Source organism: Excalfactoria chinensis, chromosome 21, assembly GCF_039878825.1.
Source record: "Excalfactoria chinensis isolate bCotChi1 chromosome 21, bCotChi1.hap2, whole genome shotgun sequence".
Lineage (NCBI taxonomy): Eukaryota > Metazoa > Chordata > Aves > Galliformes > Phasianidae > Excalfactoria > Excalfactoria chinensis.
The window spans coordinates 2,091,672-2,112,177 of NC_092845.1; the positions used below are offsets into that span (position 1 = coordinate 2,091,672).

A 20,506-nucleotide genomic window follows, 5' to 3' on the forward strand; every position below is an offset into this window, starting at 1 on the left:
TTGTTGCTTTGGTGGTGAATTGATCGAAGCGGGACTGGGAGGCATAGAAACAAACATCAAAAGTTTACTGACTGTGGGTATAAATGGAAATGGGCGATTGTCAGCCACCAAAGTACTGCCAGTTCATTTACCTGTGGATATCTGTGCCCTTTTTTTTTTGCAACTTCCTCATTTTAGATATTTATCACCAGACTTTATCTGGTTTCACATTTGCAAAGACCTGGAAAACAGTTGAATCCTGAGTAAGTCTGTTTTGTCCTCTGCATTCCTAAATACAGCTACAGCATGGGTTAATGTGAGATGCTGGGTCTGGGTGTCAGCATGGGACCATGCCGTGTGCGATCCCCCTTTGCATGCACTGCCAGTCTGCTGTGTACAAGACTCAGGCAGTGCTTCTGCAGATGTACACAGGGTGTGTTCTCATGTTTAAAAATAGAGAGCTCATTCGTGGCAGAGACCTGCTGGAGGCCTTCCTTGGCCGTGCTGCTTCCAAGCAGCTTTGTGGTGGTAGAAGTCAGGTGTTTCCAGAAGAAAACTGCAACAGAGCACGGTCATAGAATATCTCACATTGAAAGAGACCTGTGAGGATCATTGAGTCCATCTCCTAATTGTGTTCACTGTTTTCTCATGCACTGACTCAGGCCAAGTGTCCTTAACTTCTACCATTGCTTCCTGCTACTGCCCTGTACTGTGTGCTTTAAGTAAATCTGAATAGCTGACCAAGCAGCGGTATTTGAAGCACATCATTTGTGAAGTAGAGGTTTTGCATTGATAGGATGCAGTTTGAATGAATGTAATGAAATCCTATAATTGCATTATTTGGGGGAGAAATCCAATAGTTGCTGTACCAGAGATAGTCGAGTTCACATATTATCCCAGTGTTGGTGCAAATGAAATGGCATTGAAGGCAGTTCCAACAGCACAGGGATGTGAGCTGGGCCCTCCCCTGCCCGTCTATGCAGTGTTAGCTCACAGCATGCCTGCTATTACTAAGCACTTTGACAGCAGAGAGGATATCACAGCGTGCAGCTGGTAGTAAGAATGAATGCAGATATGCAAAGCATGGCAGAACAATGCTCAAGAGGTGGGGGCTATTGCTGAGAGCAGCAGTGTGGAGCTGTGTGGTCTCTTTTGTGTCACTGCTTGGCTTGGAGGTTGTTTCTTGGGCAAGTCTCTCCTGTTCAAGAAACGTTTAGATGTGGTACCAACAGACATGGGTTAGTGGGGTTATATTGGTGGTAGGTGGATGGTTGGGCTGGTTGGTCTTGGAGGTCTTTGGGTTGATTGTATGATTCTGTGTTCTCCATTCTGTGAGTCCATTGGGGTTTTATTCTGTTTGCTTGTTGGTTTTTGTTTCATGAAACACGTGCCAACGTTACGCTGACAAATGGTTTGCAGTATGAACCCGCTCTCAAGACACATTGGGCATCTTTGGATGGCTGAAATCCCTTTGACTTACTCATGGCCAAAGACCAGACCCCGTCTTGTTCTTTTAATGGGAATGCCAAGTGGTTAAAGAGGTCATATTCATGCAGCGGCATGAGCAGATTAGATATAATAGTGTTGTTATTTATAATGTTCAGAACGAACCTGAGCTCCTATGGCAGTCTCTCAGCCTTCCTTCAGCTCTGCAAGGCTCTTTGGAAGGGCCAGCTCTTCCTTGGTAGGAAGTGTTGTATTTTGATAAAAACAAAACAGAAAAAAGGAGAGGTTTCTTTTTTAAATGAAGGACGTCCTCGTTTAATGAGGCTTGAAGTGTTTACAGGTGTTTCCTCACAAGTTCAAATTTAGTGGCCCCAGGGAGTTGAGATTCTCATAAGGCAGGGGCGAACGCTCCAGTTTTGTGTTTTAAAAGCTGTGGGCATTTAAAGGGCCCTGCAGACACGGAGTGTGTTCAATCTGGTTGAGTGTCTGGAGCCCATGACTACAATAGGATGGCCATTGGACTTGAGCCGAGGTCATCCACAGTGCCACAGATGGTCAACGCCTTGTTAAAAACCCCACTTGTTTTTCAGCTGTGTGACCCCATTTTTACAAACCTCCATCAAAAGCCCCATGAGAGGCAAGTTCCAAGCCCAGTAGTATATTTAAATGGATCTTGGTGATCTCACGTGCTGCTTGATGCTTAATATCTTCCAGAGCGCTTTTGGGTCTTGGAGGAACTTTTTAGCGTCATGAAGAACAACACAGAGCAAGGGAAAATATAGAAGTAGTTGTGGTTGGAGGATGTGATGACATCACAGAGTTCAGCGGGAACACGGGGCTTTTAAAAAGCTGAAAGAAACATCCTGAGGCTCAGAGATCGCGTCCCCCGAAAGGGAGTCAAACCCACATTGGCTCTTAAAGAGCCCGACTGTCTTCGGCTAAAGAGACAAAAGGCTCCGTCCCACCACTCAGCATGCACTGGCAAAAATGTAAGTGAGCTCTGATTGCCTTTGTTTTCCTATCTGATATAAAAGGTGTGATGGATAAGTGAGCGTTAGCGTAGCACGGTAGAGATACTCAGGATGAGGTGAGCGCTCTCAGGAGAGACAAATGAGAACGTGATGCTGATTTTCCAGCAGGGATATCAAGACAAGGCAGCAGCGTTGCTGCTTTGTTGGCATTCATCACTATGAATCAAGTGGAAGACTATGATTCATAAAAACAATAACAGGATGCAGGTATTATATCAAAGGTTACGGTGGTTACATACCAGAGAATTTTCCTTTTTAAAAGTGAAACCTGTGAGAAAGCTTATTTCTGTGTCTTTTTTGATACGTACCTTTTTTTTCTTCTTCAACTAATAATAAAGATAAGGAGGGAAGGCAATACGGTTATGAGTTTACAGGAAATCAGTTTTCTTGTTTTCAAGATAACTTCACTGCTCTTGGCCCACCTTTGTGCAGATAATTTGCCGGTCCCAATGCAGGTAGGTGTTTGCTCTGCTTCTGCAGCTCTTTCATTCTCACTGTGCGGATCTGTAGGTTGGATGGGGCCCTGGGCAGCCTGGCCTAATGACCCACAGCATAGGGTTGGGACTGGATGAGCTTTGAGTTCCCCTCCAGAGTAAGCCATTCTACGATGCTATGACCAGATTCATTTCTGCAGCATTTCCTTGGCACTTCACCATGCTGCCTTTTAATGCGGGGTAATACAATATATCCAACTGGAAGAAGCTTCTTTCTTAATAATGTCTTATTTAACACAGAACTAAGATCGATCTTATTCTCCTTGACACTGCAGCTTGTAGGTTATACAGAGATGGGTTTACGATGCCCCCGCATCTTTCTGAACTTATCAACATTTAATTCCTCCCTGCTAAGAGCTTCTGTTACTCTTTTCACTTGGGAACTTTGGAAGCTCAAAGGTGAATTCATGAAATTACACCGTGCAAAACTGTAAGTCCTGAAGTAAGAAGCCCTGGTTCCTTACACTGCGATGTTTCAGTTTGTGTGATGAGTAGTCAGCAGCAAGCAGGAGCACTATGGTAACACACCTTGTTTCCGACGATCTCGTGCTGTTTTCAGTACCAGTAGGTATATGATGTGAAACATGCTGCAAGGGTCAGATGTTATCTGCCATCTGAGAAGCCTATCAATCTTCTTTTTATTATTACTTCTCTTTCTTTTTTTACTGCAATGACAAAGCAATACTAACCAGCTATGTTGTAGGAAGAACCAAACTGGCAACTGATAAGGTGTTTTCCCCATACACTGTTTCTTTAACACACTCAGTGCTTTCACAGGTAAGCAGGGATTGCAAGCCTGCAGCAGTAGAGATCAAAACCTCTGTTTCAAAGTCAGCCATCTCCCCATTGTGAGTTTCTGCCCATCCCTGCATTCCCTCCATGTCCCTGAACTCCCAGGGCCGGACTTTCTCATTGTAGCAATGCTCCCTGATGCTCTGAAAGACAACAACTGTCTGCATTTGGGCTTCTCTTGCTGCAGATGGAGCAGCCAGGCTTCCCTCTGCCCCTGGGCTGGTTGCTGGATCAGCCTGGCTTTGTGTTAATTGAGACATGGAAGGAGCTGAGGGCAGCTTGCTGCCTGGTTGCTGTTGGTGTCTGTTGTGTCATGGCATGGTTGGGGTTCCTCAGTCTCAGAGTCCTTTGGGTTTTTTGCTAAACCTGAATATAGGATCATTTGTTTCAACGTTACACTGTTATCTTGCTTTCCTGTTGCGCTGCAGGGATGGATCACTTTGGCTTCAGGTGCAGCCGTGAGCAGTGCTGGGGTGCATTTACCTTCTCTGTACTGACTCTCCAGGTGTTGCTGAGCGTGGTGTTGGGTCTCAATGATTTCAGTGGAAGTCAGACTTTGCAATAGCTCTGTGGGTCCCCATTTAGTCCCTCTGTTCTCTGCCAGCGTGACCAGCTGTGGGCTCGTGTTTCCTGCACCTGTGACCACACGGATGTTCCAGTGTCCTCGTGCAAGTCACAAAGCCATTAGTAAGTCCAGCTCTGTGTACATCATGTGCCTGTTGCATTTCAGAGAATGGTTTGGGTTGGAAGGGACCCCCAAAGGCTGCCCACTTCCACTCCCTGCAGTGCACAGGGACACCCACAGCTCCAGCAGTGCTCAGAGCCCCATCCAGCCTGACCTTGGCTGTGTGGCACCACCGCCTCTCTTGGCAACCTGTGCCAGTGCCTCACTGCCCTCAGTGCCAAACCTTCCTTATATTCAGTCTAATATTGGCTTTTCACAGCTACGTTTGCAATTGAGCTGAGGGCAGTGCCAGCTGGAATGCAAAGGTAGAGGCAGAGATGTTTGCTCCATCTGTACCTGCATGAAAGTAGGCTGCACAGAACTCCTGGCAGCCTCCTCCATCAGGATGCCTCAGTATGGATGTAAATGGGTTTTTAGCACAAGAGGAGGTTTCAAAAGGAATGGTATCATCCCCATACTTTACCACAGCCGTGAAATAAACAAAACCAAAACAAAGATCAAAACAAACCAAGTGAAAATCGAAGAGCGACGCCGATGATTTGAATAGGTGTCGCCTCACCAGAGGGCAGTTTCTGGTGGGCACTTCTGAAGGGCAGTTTCCTGCTTTCTGCAGAGGACCTTTCAGCAGAAAGCCCTACAGGAACAGGACAGCCCTCAGCCCTGCGGTGACCAGAGGCCCTCATCCTCTGGGGAGTCTCGCATGGCTGGAGATGCTCACTGTGCCGTGACCCTGCGGGAGCTTCTGTACAGGAATGGGGCCCAGAGCTTCCGCTGAGCAAAAGGCACAGCCTGAAAGCATCCCCTCCCACGGCAGGAGCAAAGTGACTGTAGGGGCTTCCCAGCTTTTGGCAGGATTCTGCTGCATGGAAGCCATCCGCTCAGCGGGATGGGTAATTTCTATTGCGCAGCACCTTTCCTCTTACGTGTCCGTATGCAGATAGCAAATCCGTGTTGTATTTTGATGACAAAATGAACATACTTCTCATGCAAATTACTTCTGTTATGAGAGGGTATGCGAGCAGGTTGCAATTCGGCAAGCGTTTCACATTGACGTGGTGTTTTTGGTGAGGTCAAAAAGCTTTGGACACTCAACTCCTACTCAAGTCTTGTGGGACCGGTGCAGGTAAGGCAGGATTCCTGTGCAATAGAGAGATGTGAATCTTCCCCTTTGCAAACCTCTTCCCAAACGCTTTTTAAGCCCCTGAAGCCTTTTCTGCCCTCAGCAGATGTGGGGCTCTATACTGCCTTTCTGAAAGTATCAGATAATGAGACTGAGAGGTGAAACTGCAATATGTCACATCTTGTGAGTCTTAATTTTGGTAAAAACCCCACTGGGAAAGATGGATAGCATGAAAGTTGAGTCCATCCATGCTTTACAAAGCAGGTGTCGGGCTCTATGAATGACCACATCGGCAATTAAATGGAAAGCCTGCATTACTAAAATGGAAAGAGTATTCTGGGCTGGGAGGAATTAGGACATGTGGGGTGAGACTTATGGTTAAGCCACTTTCTGTCTATCTCAGCTTCCCCTTTGCAACGGGAGTTCTCTTATTCTGAAAGAGATAATTTTTGGCAGCCCTCACCACCACACGGCCAATGCAGCCATCTCCCTGTGCTGTAGCAGAAAGCAGTTTCTGCACGGTGCTCCCATGGCTTCCACTCCTTTACATCTCCTGGAGGTGTGGAGGAGACCTTTCCTACAAGGGCAACATGCAGAAGGATGCAGGAAGGACTCAGGCAGGGTATGATGGCGCATGGATCTGCTGGAACACGAGGTTGCTTTTGTTCTTGGCCACCTTCTCGTTGTAGATGAACACCCAAAGACGAAGGGAATGGGCATAATTGTGAAATATAGTACTGTGGCAGTAATCTGTTTCACTCCGTTGGGTAGTTGTAGTGCTAAGCAACTGAGCAGAAAGAGACCAAATACTGCTCTGAGTTGTTGGTAAGCAAGTGAAATAGTTAGTCTGTTGATTTAATTACACTAAGGACCCTCCCGGGTTCATTTCCTTATGCTGAGCAATGAACCATCGCTTGTCTCTTTTGCCCTTGCTCTGAGTTTTTCTGTTTATTGTACAGCAGATTCTCTGCCCAGATGTTTGCTTAGCACTTTGCATTTAACTAAATCCTTATTGAGGTACACACCCTCAGTGTGACAAGCGGTGTAGGAAATAACCTGCTCTGGTCCAATTCTCTTAGTCAGGGTTGTCTTATAAAAAGAATGGCAGCACCTCGCAGGAGATTCGGGATGTGTCAGAAGCACAGAGTGCCTTTAGGCCTCCAAATGGTCACACCACGCCAACACCATGGCCATTGGACATCATTTCAGATGGAGAGACCACTGATGAGACAGCACAGTGGGCAATGACCAAAGGCGATGTGGGGAAATGCCACGTTTGGAGTTACTTTGTGGTTTATTCAGCATGTCAGTCAAAGAAAGGTCTGTTGGTCATGACTCCCAGTGTCTACCAGCCAACCCAACTTGTCACTACCAACACAGCTCCCTTACAACAATGGTCTGTCTGCTTTGATTACGACTCGTTTCCAAGCAGCAGCTGTTGCAAACCAATGCTACCAAAAAGGTTTGGGTTGGAGTCAAAGCATCCAAGCAGTGGATCCAAAGCTACACCTTATTTTTCCCCCCACATCTCTTTATAACTTGTAATTCACCAAAGTTCACTGCACACCATAGCAGTGTCAGCAGCTGCCCTATGGAATTTTCAAGCCCAAAGGCCAAATGTCAATGGTTTGTTAAGCAAAATGCCATTTTTTCTTGTTATCCAAGAGGAACCGTTTGCTTTTTGGTGTTCCTGTAAAGATGAAAAAGGTTTCTATTGTATTTCTTTTCAATTTATTTTTTATTACATTGGAAGGAAAGAGCAAAATGTTTGCACTGGTTGCACTGATTGGTTGATAGCTTATCAAACATAGAGTATGAGCACAGGGAAAGGAAACCTTGTGAAGCGGTGGCAAGAATGTCGTTTGCTTCTCTGCAATCTCAGCAAGCTGAATGGCAGAGCAGCCTTCAATCCCAACACCTCTGTGGGCTTTTTGCTGTTGTCTGTGATGCATAGCACTGCAGGGAGTGCTGTGTTTGGTACCGCTTGGTGCTCCCCATCCACTTTGAGAGATTGCTCCAAAGGGTTTGGGGTTCATGCCAGCCTTTTCTCAGCAATCAGCAAATGCAGTGAGTGATAACATTGATGAAAGGAGCTTGAGTTTGTAAGGCGGCCTGACCAAAGCGTTGCAATGACCAAAGCGTTGCAATGAGCTCAACTAAGTTTGCACGCAGAAACTATGGCCAATCCTACCGGCTGGGTCAGGTTCCCTCTCTTCTCTCCATGCTCCCAATGCTTTGTACTGCTCCAGCTTCAGCAAGCAGCCGTAAACTGGGACATAGTGCCTGGTAAGGAAGATGTACAGCTGTTGTGCTGTGCACACTAGAGCACCATAGTACACCTGATGCTGTTCTTTATCTGTTCTGGGTTTGTTGGTGCATTGCAGCTCAGTGTAGCAGTCATTATTGAGTTCAAGGTAGGCTTGATAGCTCATTAAGGCAACCCTTAGATAGAAATGGCTAGAGAGTGCTCAATCCATCAACGTTCTGCTTAGGGTTACTTAATGGTCATTAAAGACCCAAAAGGCTTGTAAAAGATCACGTTATTTTGCTTTATGAGGAATTGCACACTGGAACCCAAGCTCATCTTGCTCTCTTCTTTCTGCGCTGCGCAGACATGGTGCACACTTGAGCAGTGGAAAAGCAGCTGTGCTAGCATTATTTTTATTTCTGGAGGTCAGCTTGGGGGGAACCGAAATATGTTGTGCAGACTTTGGTTTTATTTCTTATCTTTCTTTCTTTTTTTTTTTTTTTCTGGTTACTCTGCTTACACCGGAAACTGTGAATAGGTATATTTGTCAGCTTTTACAGTAAATTTCTTCTCTCCCATCCCCCCGAACCTGGAGCCAGAAACTGCCATCCTTCCCCACCCAACCCTGCAGAGAGGAGCTGCGAGGGCAGCTTGCCTCGGGGATAGGGCACTGCTAGGAGGGACGTTCTGCCCCTCATGCACCCTACAGCGTGTTGGCTTTGGCTGAGCCGATGGTTTTGCTCAGCATAAACAGCAGCAACACCCAATTCTGAGACGTTCTTGGTAAGGTACCAACAGTGCATCTCTTCCAAAGAAATGTCATGCAAGAGCAAAAAAAGTGCATTGGGGATGGGCTTCATTTCAGACCCGTCCAGTATTCAGCTCATTTTCAGAGCTGTCAGTGCAGCCCACAGCACGGTGCCGTGTGGCACTGCCTTTAGTTGTCGCTTAGAGAAATGAATGCCAATTACGCTGTAAAAGCAGAGCTGCATTAAACCAAGTGACCTTCATTCCCTTTGCTAACTGCATTTCCAAAGCCACGGGAGTTATGAGAATGCAGGCAACTCGCTTTGAAGTTCCACAAGGAATGGTCAGAGGGAGCAAGTACACATCAGGCAAAGGCTGAGAAATCAGCTCTCCTTCAGCTACTGCTCTAAAGCATGGAATTTTCCCTATATGCATAAAGGTAACAAACAAAGAGAGCAGTTCCACACATAACTGTGGTGTTATCTGCTGCCACAAGTATTTATAATGGCCTCTCAAGATTTCGTGATTAAATGGTATGTGGTGGGGCTGAAAGAGCAAACTGTTGGCGTTTCAAAGCTGAAGGAAAATAAGGATTTCGTTTTTAAAAGAAATCCAAGCAGAAAAGTCAACTCTGTCGAATATTTTTGAGGTTCTCTTGCAGTTTTAGACTCAGCTTTTCCTTTTGTTCTGCAGCGCAAAGCACAGAGCGTAAATCTGAATCAGCGCTTCCTACTGGGACGGTGCTTTATGTGGATGATTTGAGCTGGGTATCCAGCTGGGCTCCCTCATAAAGCCAACTGCAGCCCTCAGAAATGGAAACTTACCAATTGATATGCTTACAAATCGAAGGGGCAGGCAGCAAGTCTTGCTATCAGTGCTACACAGGGCCTTCCTGAGCTTTGCTATCCCGTGGTTTCCTGCTCTAAACTGCCTCCAGTGACTCTGTATAACGTTGAGTGACAATCTCTGCTGATGAAGAACAGTGCTTCCTCTACTCTCATCGTGTACCTTGCTGAGCTCTCCCTGCCTGCTCCCAAAAGCCATGGGGCACATGTGTCCAATGAGCAATGGCTGCCCGAATGGGGATGCTCATCACATTTGGTTCTATTTGCAGCTTGCTTCTAAATAGGGACTATAACATAACCCTCTCGAATATCTCCTCAACCAACCTGAAGGTTCACTCGGTCTTGTTTGCCCTTCAGGTGGCATAAATCACCGCACTGCACACCTGTGGCACAGGAGCAACAGGAAGCAGATAGACCAAAAGGGAAAGGGCATCACGTAGGAACGTTCTGCAGGAAAACAGGGGCAAGAAAAGAAAACAAACACCACCTGTCATGTGTTTTGCTTTTTTTTTCTTTCCCCATTTTTACAGCTTCTGCTTCAGAACAACAGCCGCAGCCTCGCCCCTACCAAGGGGTCCGTGTGAAAGAGCCAGTGAAGGAGCTGCTGAAAAGGAAACGGGGAAATGTTCGTAATGCCACTGCAGCAGCAGCCACGACGGTAGGAGGGAGAAAGAAATGCAGGAGCAAAGCTGGGTTGGGTAGCGAAATAACTGAGCTGCCCCGGCACCGCTTGGTGCAATGAGAGAAACCTTTGTATCACTCGAGTGGTCAGAGATGGCAGAACCTCTTGTTACCCAGAAACACAATGATATATTTTAAAGGTAATTTATAAATCAGATGTAAATGAAGACCAAGTTTTGAGCAACGTGGTGTAGCGGGAGGTGTCCCTGCCTGTAGGATTGGAATTATATGATCTTAAAGGTCCCTTCCGACCCATTCTATGAAATAAATGCATTTTTGCTTTTAAGATACTGGGCAGCTTCAGCTGCCATTGATTTGAAAGAGAGGCTGCCGCTTATGGTATTAATCCTTGGATATTTTTCTTCTCTTTCCTAGGTTGTTTTGCCCCACCAGCCACTCCCTTCCTACTCACCAATGGGTAATGTTTCCCTGATTTTCTATGTGTTTCTCCACCCTGCTGCAGGGAAAGCCATGCAGAACTGAGCTGTCATCCCCTCCTGTCTTCCAGGCCAGCCATGTATCGATGTGGATGCTGCTGCCCCTACACTGCCCAGCGCAGAGGAAGGAGCCCTCTGTTCCAGCTGGCTCTCCCAGCCCTCTCCATCATCCCTGCAGCCTCTGACTCAGTGGACCACTTACCCCGACTACGTGTCCCACGAAGCAGCCAGCTGTCCTTACACTGCAGACATGTACATTCAGCCCGTGTGTCCCAGTTACACGTTGGTTGGACCTTCGTCTGTGCTGACCTATGCATCTCAGCCGCTGATCACCAACTTTGCAGTAAGTCAAAGATACCTATGTATAAATGATGGCTAATTCCCCACCTTCCAGTAAGCATCAATGGGGAGTGCAGGATATAACTCATATAACTGCAATAACACAGTCCTTTCTTGGGTGTAGTTCTCATAGTGTAGCCCCTTCTGTACTATGCTGGGCGTCTCCAATGAGTTGAAGTTGCTTTGAAATTGGAGACTCCTCTGCCATTTCTCCATCTCTCTGCACTCCTTCAGTGCTTTCCATGTCACTGATACAGCCTGTTCTTGCTGCTGTCCTGTGGAGTGAGTCATCTCCCACCATGTCAGCAGCAGGGCTGCCATTGCCTTGTGTTTGTTTGGCTCTGTGGACAGTTATATATCTTCAGGGAGTGCTGTTTGCAGCTCAGGAATGTTAATGGGGAGTGTTCAGCTTACTGTTGTCATTGGTTCCAATTGGACAAGGGGTTCTTCATCTTAGATTTGCAATAGCTGAGAAAGCTGTAGTTCTGAGTGGGTTTACTCTATGGCCCGTAAACACTGTTGTCAAGTCAAGTACTTAGAATCATAGAATGGCTCAGGTTGGAGGGGACCTCAAAGGTCACAAAGTTCCAACCCTCTGCCATGGGCAGGGCTGCCACCCATCAGTTCAGGCTGCCCAGGACCCCATCCCACCTGGTGGCCCTGAGTGCCTCCAGGGATGGGAAGGAAGCTGTCCCTCCAGAAGTCTGGGCAGTCTTCATGGGATTCTTCACTATTTAATTCCAAATACTTGGAAAAGAAAGAAAAACCAAAAAGTGAATTCTAGGAAACACCTACTGGACATGCCAGGAAAATGGCTTGGTAAAAAAAAAATGCTGCCAAAGAAGGCAGCATTCAATGCAGAGCGAAGCTGTCTCATGGCCTTGCAGTGAGGGTGGGAGTGGGAACAGAAAGCTGAAGGGAACTAACTCATCATGAGCTCAAGCTACTGCCCGCGAGCACCTGGGACACCCACAGCCACTGCTCTCATGGGAGCCAGCGTGGGAAAACTGCCACCCTGGGTGTAAAGCTTCCCCAGAGAGACAGGAAAAGGGATGTTCAAAGTGAGACTGAGCATCCTTCCCCCCATTTCGCGTCCTCCCCGCGCCCCACCCAATGGCCAATGGTTTTATTCTGTTAAATGCCTCTCCTTCTCACCAGCCCCGAAGCAGCACCCCGGCCGTGGTGCCCCAACTGGAGGTGACGGAGCAGCAGCCTCCCCTCACCTACTTCCCATGGGCACAGCCCCTCTCAGCACTGCCTGCTCCCACCCTGCAGTACCAGCCAGCCTCTTCCACGCTTCCCACACCACAGTTTGTGCCCCTGCCCATCTCCATCCCTGAGCCGGCCCCGCAGGAGCTGGAGGATGCCCGGAGGGTCATCGGCACACTGCCCATAGAGAAGCTGCTGCTAGAAGATGAAGACAATGATACGTATGTGTTAAACCACGCTCTCTCTGTTGAAGGGCTTTAAGTTGTTCATCTTGGGTCCGATCCTCGTGTACTCAGTGCTCCAAGTGGAATCACAATGAGCATTGAGTACAGAGGAAATCTGGCCCAGGGGGTGAGGGCAGTGAGTTGACTTTAAGGTTTTATTGTCCATCTCCAGCACACCGTGGCTGAGTGCTGAGTGAAACTTGCTTTGTCCTGGGGCCCAGCACCCAAAGTCTGTGCTGTTACAGCCTCAGCACGAGGTGACTTTCATCTCACAGCCTGAAATGGACAAACCACAGCGTAGCCATGGCCAACTGCAGTGTTTGGTGAGGGTGCCCTCACCTCTTAAGTGTTGGCAAGACCTTTCCAGTAGGACTGCTTTCTAGAGCTCAGTGTAAATGCCTTGTGTGTGCCTTTGCTCTGTCTGTAGAGCTGTTTATGCCACTAGAAAATGGTCGGGGGCCTGAATTGGTGCTTTTCAAAACTGAACCACCCCTTTGGAAAACAAGAGAGTGTAAAAGGCGCATTTGTTCTCCTGGTGCAAATGGTACATCAGTCCAAAGATGAAAAGTCAATACGGTTGAACTACATGGCAGTGCAGTTGGGTATCCCTGTGCACGGAACAATGCAAAGTGACCTGGGTGAATCATTTGATTTCACGTGAAGGTGAAACTCAAAGCTCTCACCTTATCTGTCCCTGTAAGACAGATGTGTTGGTATTGGAGGACAGTGCTTTGCAGTCGTGGTCTTTCATCTGCAGAGTGTTCTTTGGACTCTGAATTTCCACCTTGGAGATGGAGGGCTGTTTCTGTGGCTGGTAATGGTGTGTGTTCTACCAATGAACAGATCCTGGTCCCATAGACATCACTGAGAGTTTTGCCTGAGTCAGGATTGCACAACATGGCCCCATATCAGCAAATCATTGAGAAGACAGAGCCTTCCAAAATCTGAACTTCAGCCTAACAAGAAATTCATGACATTACTATTAGCTGGTAATGCTTCTGTTTCTTCTGTAGCATTTGAGAATGAAGTTGGTGGTGTGCTGAGCCAGGGAACCTCAGTGACCTCTCTTGTGCCTTACTGCTATGGAAAGTTCCTCTTCGCTGTAGTTTCCCAAGCTCACAGGTGCACACATTCTCTTTATGGCTTTCTGGTTTGCTTTCCCAGACAGTGAGTAGCTTTACCTTTTCCTCTGATGCCACTGTAAATATTGTCATTGATGTTCAGGAGTGCCGTGCCACAAACATACTTGCAGGAGATGTACCCCCCTTCTGAGTTTTGTTTATCATTCCCTTAAGAAACCAAGCAAACTGGAGGCTCTTGGCTGATGAACACAATTTCTCTGGGTTTTTCTGCTTTCTGAAGCCCAGGATCCTTAACTGAATTCAGTACTTGTGAGATTATGCGAAGTAATTTATTGCACTGCTGCCTGCCTGGTGCCCAGCACTCCAGTTGCCACCCAGGCAATATTTCAAGTAACCTTCATGTTTTATGCCTGAGTGAGGTTTGCAAGATCAGAGCAAAAGTCTTGAGGACTTTCAAAGCAAATTCCATTGTTTAATATTCACCAATCTAGAAGACGTGAGCAGTAGATCACATAAGTGATCACAAAGTCACTTGAAAATAGCTGTAGTCCAGGCGCATTGAAATTAGTGGCTTACATTTGCAGAAAAACCCAGCAAAGAAATTAATGAGAAGGAGTTTGGTTCGCCACCGCTTACTCCAGCTTTACGAGCACAGAATCACTCAGTAAAACTGGGATAATAGGTGTGCGAACCAAGCCCGTGGTTGCTAAGATTGCATTTGAATTCCTTTCGCTCCAATGTATGTAAATTCTCTGTGTGGATATCAAAGATGAACTGCTTCAGAATTTCTTTCTGGGTTGTTCTGGTTAGAAAAAGACAAATTATTCTCCAATAAAGATCTATAGTAACTTTCATACGCCTGGAGTGTTTTATTTCCTACACAGAAGTAGAACCCAGCACGCTGGGTTAGCAGTCAGCCCATGAGTACAGCCCAGAGCCCAAGGAGCTGTTGGTCTTTCTGCTACTTTTTTGCATTGAGTCAGGCTAAAGAGGATCTCTGTGGTCCAAATATGGGCTGGGAGCACTGCTTGCTCACTGACACAAGCACTGCTGCTGTTTGGGTGTTGGTTTGATCACAGTCATCTGCTATTGGTAACCATGGGGATGCGCGGTGTGCGCTCACAGCTCATGCGGAGCTTGACTGCAAACCAGACCAGCTGTGAAGTTGCATTTCTACTTCCTAAAATTGCAAGCTGTGGCTCTGGGGTACAAAATTACCTGGGGGAAGAAGCGACTGCCCACCAGTTTATGACTAAGAAGTGTTGAGAGTGAGTAAATTGGGCTGCTAGGGCTGCCTTGTGCCATGGTTTTATGCTACCATGGCATGCAGGCTGTGTGACTCCAATCCAGTGGGAGCCCCAGTGTTGAGTTTGTGGTGGTCTCTGGTACATCGTGGCACAAGTGTCAAGCTCACCTGAGGGATAGTGCTGATGTGGAAAGGAGCCAGCGTGGCAAAGCTTGGGGTGCTGAGGGATTGGGAAAGCAGCAGTTGTGTTGAGGTAGAAAACCCAGTTCCTGGAAATGGGTTATCTGAATCTCAAGCCCTTGGGGTTATGGCATAATCTGGGGGGACTCTGGATATAAAACCCCCAATGCAGCACTGCTACCCTGTAAAACTGTTTGCTTCCAGGGTGATCCATGGCCAAGCAGTGATTGATATCTTTATTTACTGTCTTAGAATTCTACATATTTATGCAGCTAAAGGTATGAGGGCGTTTACGTTGGCAGCTGCAGAGCGCATGAAGGAGCTGCGGAGACTTGATGCCAAGGAACACAGAGGAAAGGTAATGCTGACCATCTCCTCCTGCAAACAGCAGCATTTGGGATGGGCAATCCCCCCTCAGCCTCTCTGTTCCTGCAGGAGAAGCTCTGAGCAGTGCTATGCCTTGCTCTGGCATTCTGAAAGTGCTGCACTTGGTTTGCCATCTGAATTAAGAGAGCCCAGCAGGAGCTGGGAAGTGCTTCTCACTCACGGTGCTATGGGACTCCAGATCTGCCTGTGAGCTCCCCTTGGCTTGTGCACCACAACCCTTGGCCTTCTAGATCCCATCTGACCCAGCCTGCCTCTGCCTTTCTTCTTTTTATGATCACATCTCCTTCCAGACTCTCAGGGCTCTCTGCTGTGCTGCCCTTTGCAGACCCCGCTCCTGGTGGCCGTCACTGCCCGGCAGCCAGCGATCGTCCATGATTTGATCCAGGCAGGAGCAGATGTCAATGCTGTAGACAACAAAGGGCAGTCAGCTCTGCACCTTGCTGCAACGTATGGGTATGCCCATGTTCTCCAGGTAGGAAAAGCTTTTATGGTTTCATTCTTAGCAGTGCAAGCCTATGTTATCGTCTCATTATCGCCATCTTTAAACAGCTCTTTCAGATGGGAGGATGTCTGTAAGCAGTTAAGATTTTTAGTGGAGAAAAAAGTGTATTTATCTTCTTGCACGGTGGGCTCACTTGGGTTGAGCAAGACTCTGCATGGGGGTTGGATAAACCCAATATTATGGGATACGCAGCTCCAGTGGCCATCGGTTCAGCCTGGCACGCATCCCGGGAGGGCCAGCAGCAGTGGTTAATGTATAACACAGGCAGTTCTTTGGAAAGCAGGTGTTTCATTTAAAGTGCTGCACGTTCAGATAATTCCATCAGTGCCAACTGGAGTGGTGGAAATGAGTCTTTTTATTACTCTCGGTGTTTGTTTTTTAAACATAAAAAGAGGAATCAGATGGAGCAAGGAATTGTGCACGTGGGTTTGCTGCTCGCCTGGGTCACAGGCATGACATGCAACGGTGTTTTTTGGTTTTCTTCTTCTTCTTAACACCTGAGACGTCTAATCTCCAAACATCAGGCAGCTCAAAGCCTCTTGTCAATGTTTGCTCTGGGTATATTATATTCTCGTTATGATAAGACAGCACAAGCCCTAACGTTTCTGAGTAATCCTCCCGTGCCTTGTCCAGCATGACGGGGTTGGGATGAGTCACCGCGCAGCCAAATCCCCATGCAAGATGCTGCAATGCAAACAACGTTCTGCATTCAGTCCAGAGCAAAATATGCATGACCTGTGGTAATCCAGACAAGGCTGAAGATCTGGCTGCATGTCCTTGGGTTACTTTTAGGGGACCTGGGGAATGTGATCAACTTGTGTGACTGAGTGACATCCCTGCTAGGAAATAGGGCTCAGAGTACCAAAATCTAGTGCCAAACTGCTTAGCCTACAGTTAAACTATAGTCACCTATTGTCTAATTGCTTCTTTTGGGAGGGCTGGGGGTTGGTTGGTTGGTTTTTTTTCCCATCTTTTGTTAGCTCCAACCATTGTGGTTTGGACAACATTCTGCTGAGCTAAAATTGCCCCATTTCTCTGCCACTCCCAGGTGATACTCTCACAAGGCCTCCCTCTCGATTTAGAAATGAAGGATTTTGAAGGTGAGACCTTATGCACAAGTATTTTATAGTGGTCCTAAAACAAAAATGAAGGGAAGGAAGAAGTGATAGCAGCAATGCCATGGACTGATGCACGTTGGGGTTGGCTGGTGCATGGGGTGGTGGGCTCAGAGGCATCACTGCTGGAAGCTCAAATGCCATAGGGCTCAGTGGTATCTCAGTGCACACGTGGAGCTGAGTATGCACCAGAATGCCTCCAAATTGTTTGTACAGCCAGAATGGGACTTTTGGAATTAGAGAAAGGTCTCAGGGCTTAAATACCAAGATGCATGCACTCTATCTTTTAATGTTTAAGAGTCCCTTAAAGGCTTACTGGTCCAACCTCCCCTGCATTGAGCAGGAACACCCACAGCTCCATCAGGAGCTCACATCCTCTCCTTACGGTGCTGCTCTGATGGAGACCATCATCACTCCCTCCCTGCTGTGTCCCCAGGTCATACCCCGCTGCACTGTGCTGTCCTGGCCCACAACACACTGCTGCGGGACCAGAGCCGCCTGGCACTGCTGGAACAGCAGAGTGAAGATCTGCAGCACCAGAGCTGGGAGCTGGAGACGTGCGTGCAGCAGCTGGTGCAGGCAGGAGCCTCCATCTACAGCCGGGTAGGAACTGCTTCTCCCCATCCTTCAGTTGTCCCTCTGCTGTTTGCCGGTACGGGGACTGTGCCTTAAGTTGCTCTGCAGAAAGATTCTCATTTGGTGGTGTTTGTCTGCATTTAAATAGGATGTGAAAAGCAACAAGACTGTTCTTCACTACACCGTCCAGGATGGGAACGTCTCCTTGCTCCGCTATTTCCTGGAGCTGAATGCTTTCAAATCCAAGGACTTCATCAACAGCAAGGTGAGTCTGGACAGAAGCAGTGCAAATAGCCCTGGGGTCCTGCAGAAAACACCGTCTCCCCTCTCAGATACGTTTTCTGAGCAGCAAAGAGGCAGTCACAAGGGACTTAGTGCAGAGCTTGGGCTGAGCCCTGGCAGCAAGACAGAGAATGGGGGGAGAGTGGTGTGGGATGTGGTTTCCTAGGAAGGGATGGGAACTCTGTGACATTGGGCTGAAATCTGAGAAAATAGCTCAGCAGTGTTGTGATGCTTTGCTGTTGGCAGCATTTGGAACAGCTGTGTGTTGGAAACCTTCCCCAGCAGAGCCCTGCACAGCAAGGGTCAAAGCTCCAGTGCTAAAAGCACGGATTCAGGCACTGTGTAGCTCTGCTTACAGAGCTGAGATGTTGCCTTGGTGCGGTGTTGCCATCATGGATGAGCTGGGATCTTTCCAGCCCTGCTGTTGTCACCCACCCCCTGCCTGCCCCGTGCTTCACCTCTGAGCAGACACGAAGCAGTGACACTATCTTGTAGCTGCATCAGCTGCACCCATCCTCCTGAGCAGAGATCCTGACATTCCTGTGCATGCTGAGCAATCACCCTGCACCGTCAGCCAGAGATCCCAGCAGCTTCCACCTCTGTGCAGGTCTGGGTGGTGATTTGGGTGCTCCTGCAGAGCTGAGCTGTTGGCTAGGGTGCAAAATCCAACCCATTGGGCTGGAGGATGGGGAAACATGTTTGGTTTAGTGTGCATGCACAGGTAATTACACTGGGTTTCTATTTTACTGCATTCTTTCTGTATCTTTGAAGAGCCATCAGGCACGTGCTATCTTGTCCAGGGGAGTCTGCTGTTGTCTCTTGATCACAATGCTGGGAGAGCTTCTTACAGCGATAGGATCGCTTGGAGCTTTGTTGGTGGGATGCCTGGGACAGGAAGAAATGCAGTGGCAGGGTTGGCTGGTCCTGTCTGGTCTTCCTACCTCTTCCAAGCACAACAAAGGGAAGAAAATGGAGACTGTTTTGGCTTTCCTGGCTCACCCTTTGCTTGCTGCAAGCTGTCTCATTCCAAATCCAATCAGTTGTGGATTTCACAATGAGAAAAGCATTGAGGGCTTGGAGGTATTTTTCCATCTTAACACACTTTTATAGCCCAGATATAGAGCACTGAAATAGTGGCTCACACACATCCCACTGAAGTCAATGGAGGGGCTTTAAGATCAAGCACTGCCAGCTGGCCTGGTCCTCATGGCCCTTTGCCTGGGTTTGGAAGCTGTCAGGTTCCTCTGCCACCAAGATGCAGCAAACAAATGCAGATGTTTCCTTTTTAATGAGAAGTCGTATAAAGAGTTTATAAACTATCTCTTGAGTTTATGGGATGGTAAAATTGACAAGTGCCTGCTTGTTCAGTGCTTGTAAAAATGCCTTGCCTAAGAATAACTATAGAGATTTCCATTCTAATTCGCCGTTTTGTTCTGTGCTTCCACATCTCTTATGTCACGCTGATAAACAGGAGGTGAAAATCATACATATCCCTTTTCACAGTTGGAGTAGTGATGCGCGGTGCCATCTGGGCCCATCTTTCCCAAACCCATCAGAAACGTGTGATGATTTCAGTGAGGAACAAACAGATACAGCTGCCACATCGAGACTTGGTGCCGGCTAAAAATACCTCTCCTTGTGCATCTGCATGCTTGCTTCTCGCCGTGTAGAACCGTTACAGGTCATACCCCACTGGGCAGCATTAGGGTTGCATGGGCAGGTGCCATGCCCCGTGCTGAGCCCCCCATGCTCAGGCTGTGGTGTATGGAGGGATGTGAGCTGCTGGAGCTGTGGCTCCCTGCTCCCTTCTGCAGTGCCTTTTGGAGCACCTCTTGCTGAAGCCATGAATAGGGAACATGGGGTAGGGATACTCTCTCATCTCTGGTTAAGAAATGATGCGAGGTTTCTAGATCTTGTTTTGCCAACCTCCATTCTAAGGGCAGTTCTAAGAAAGGGGCACAGCCCTTCAGAGGGTTGTTGTTTATTTCTAGGCTCATGGAAACACAGCTCTGCACATGGCAGCTGCACTGCATGGTGACAAGAACCAGAAGGAAATCATCCAATTGCTCCTGGACCACGGGGCAGACCCGAGCATCCGAAACTTAGACAACGATCAGCCGATCCACATGGCTCCTTCTGGGAAAGCTGGGGACCAGGTATGTGTTCCTGCTGCACCAGTGCCCTCTGCCTTTAGTGGAGGAAACAGGGAGGACGTTGCGTGCCAACAGTGTTGGCCAAGTTGTGTGGCGTGGGGCTGAGCTTGTTGGGGGATTCCTACTTCAGCAAATCGAGGAGCACAAAGCAGGCTTTGGAATCAATGGATCGTTAAGGTTGGAAAAGACCTCTGTGATCATCCAGTCCAACCATCATCCCACCACTGAACCACGTCTCCAAGTGCCACAGCTGTGCTATACCGATCTACAGCTGTTCCTTAAAGGCAGCATGACTCAAGGGAAGATGATGTTTCATGTCTATGGGCATGAAGAGGCTCCTGGAGCTCATTTTGGTCTTAGTGTGTTAGAATGTGTCTTTAGTTATGCCTATATGTCTATATAATGAGGGGTGTGTGTGTGTGTGTGTATGCATCTCAGTGTCCACACACAGCTTGTGATATGTCAGCCCCCACAGTTTCATGTGGTGCATTACAAACCTTTGCTTTTTTTTGGCAGATCAGGCATTTGCTGAAGAGAGGGAAAGTAGCATCAACATTTATTTCCTGTTGCCGGAATGCCAGATCCTAGGTTGCCTGCAGCTTGTGGAATGGCTTCAGCTTCAGTCAATGGCACAAAGCCCCATAGAACAACCAGGAAGATGGTTAACCAGTGCGTCTCTGCCCCCAGGTTCTATATACTGGAGAGG

The 20,506-nt window shown here is 47.8% G+C and overlaps 2 protein-coding genes across 2 annotated transcripts; both read left to right on the top strand.

The window, feature by feature from the left end:
* Positions 1-2,311: 2,311 nt before the first annotated feature.
* POU2AF1 (POU class 2 homeobox associating factor 1) lies at positions 2,312-12,314 on the top strand. The gene is made up of 5 exons (XM_072355056.1): positions 2,312-2,414; positions 9,918-10,045; positions 10,444-10,486; positions 10,577-10,848; positions 12,003-12,314. The coding sequence occupies exons 1-5, from the start codon at positions 2,399-2,401 to the stop codon at positions 12,312-12,314; spliced, it is 771 nt and encodes a 256-aa protein (XP_072211157.1). The 5' UTR covers positions 2,312-2,398.
* Positions 12,315-15,065: 2,751 nt separating this feature from the next.
* Positions 15,066-20,388, top strand: NFKBID (NFKB inhibitor delta). The gene is made up of 7 exons (XM_072355057.1): positions 15,066-15,143; positions 15,498-15,644; positions 16,723-16,774; positions 17,226-17,392; positions 17,514-17,630; positions 19,639-19,803; positions 20,317-20,388. Exons 1-7 carry the CDS (start codon positions 15,066-15,068, stop codon positions 20,386-20,388), a joined length of 798 nt encoding a protein of 265 aa, XP_072211158.1.
* Positions 20,389-20,506: the final 118 nt, after the last annotated feature.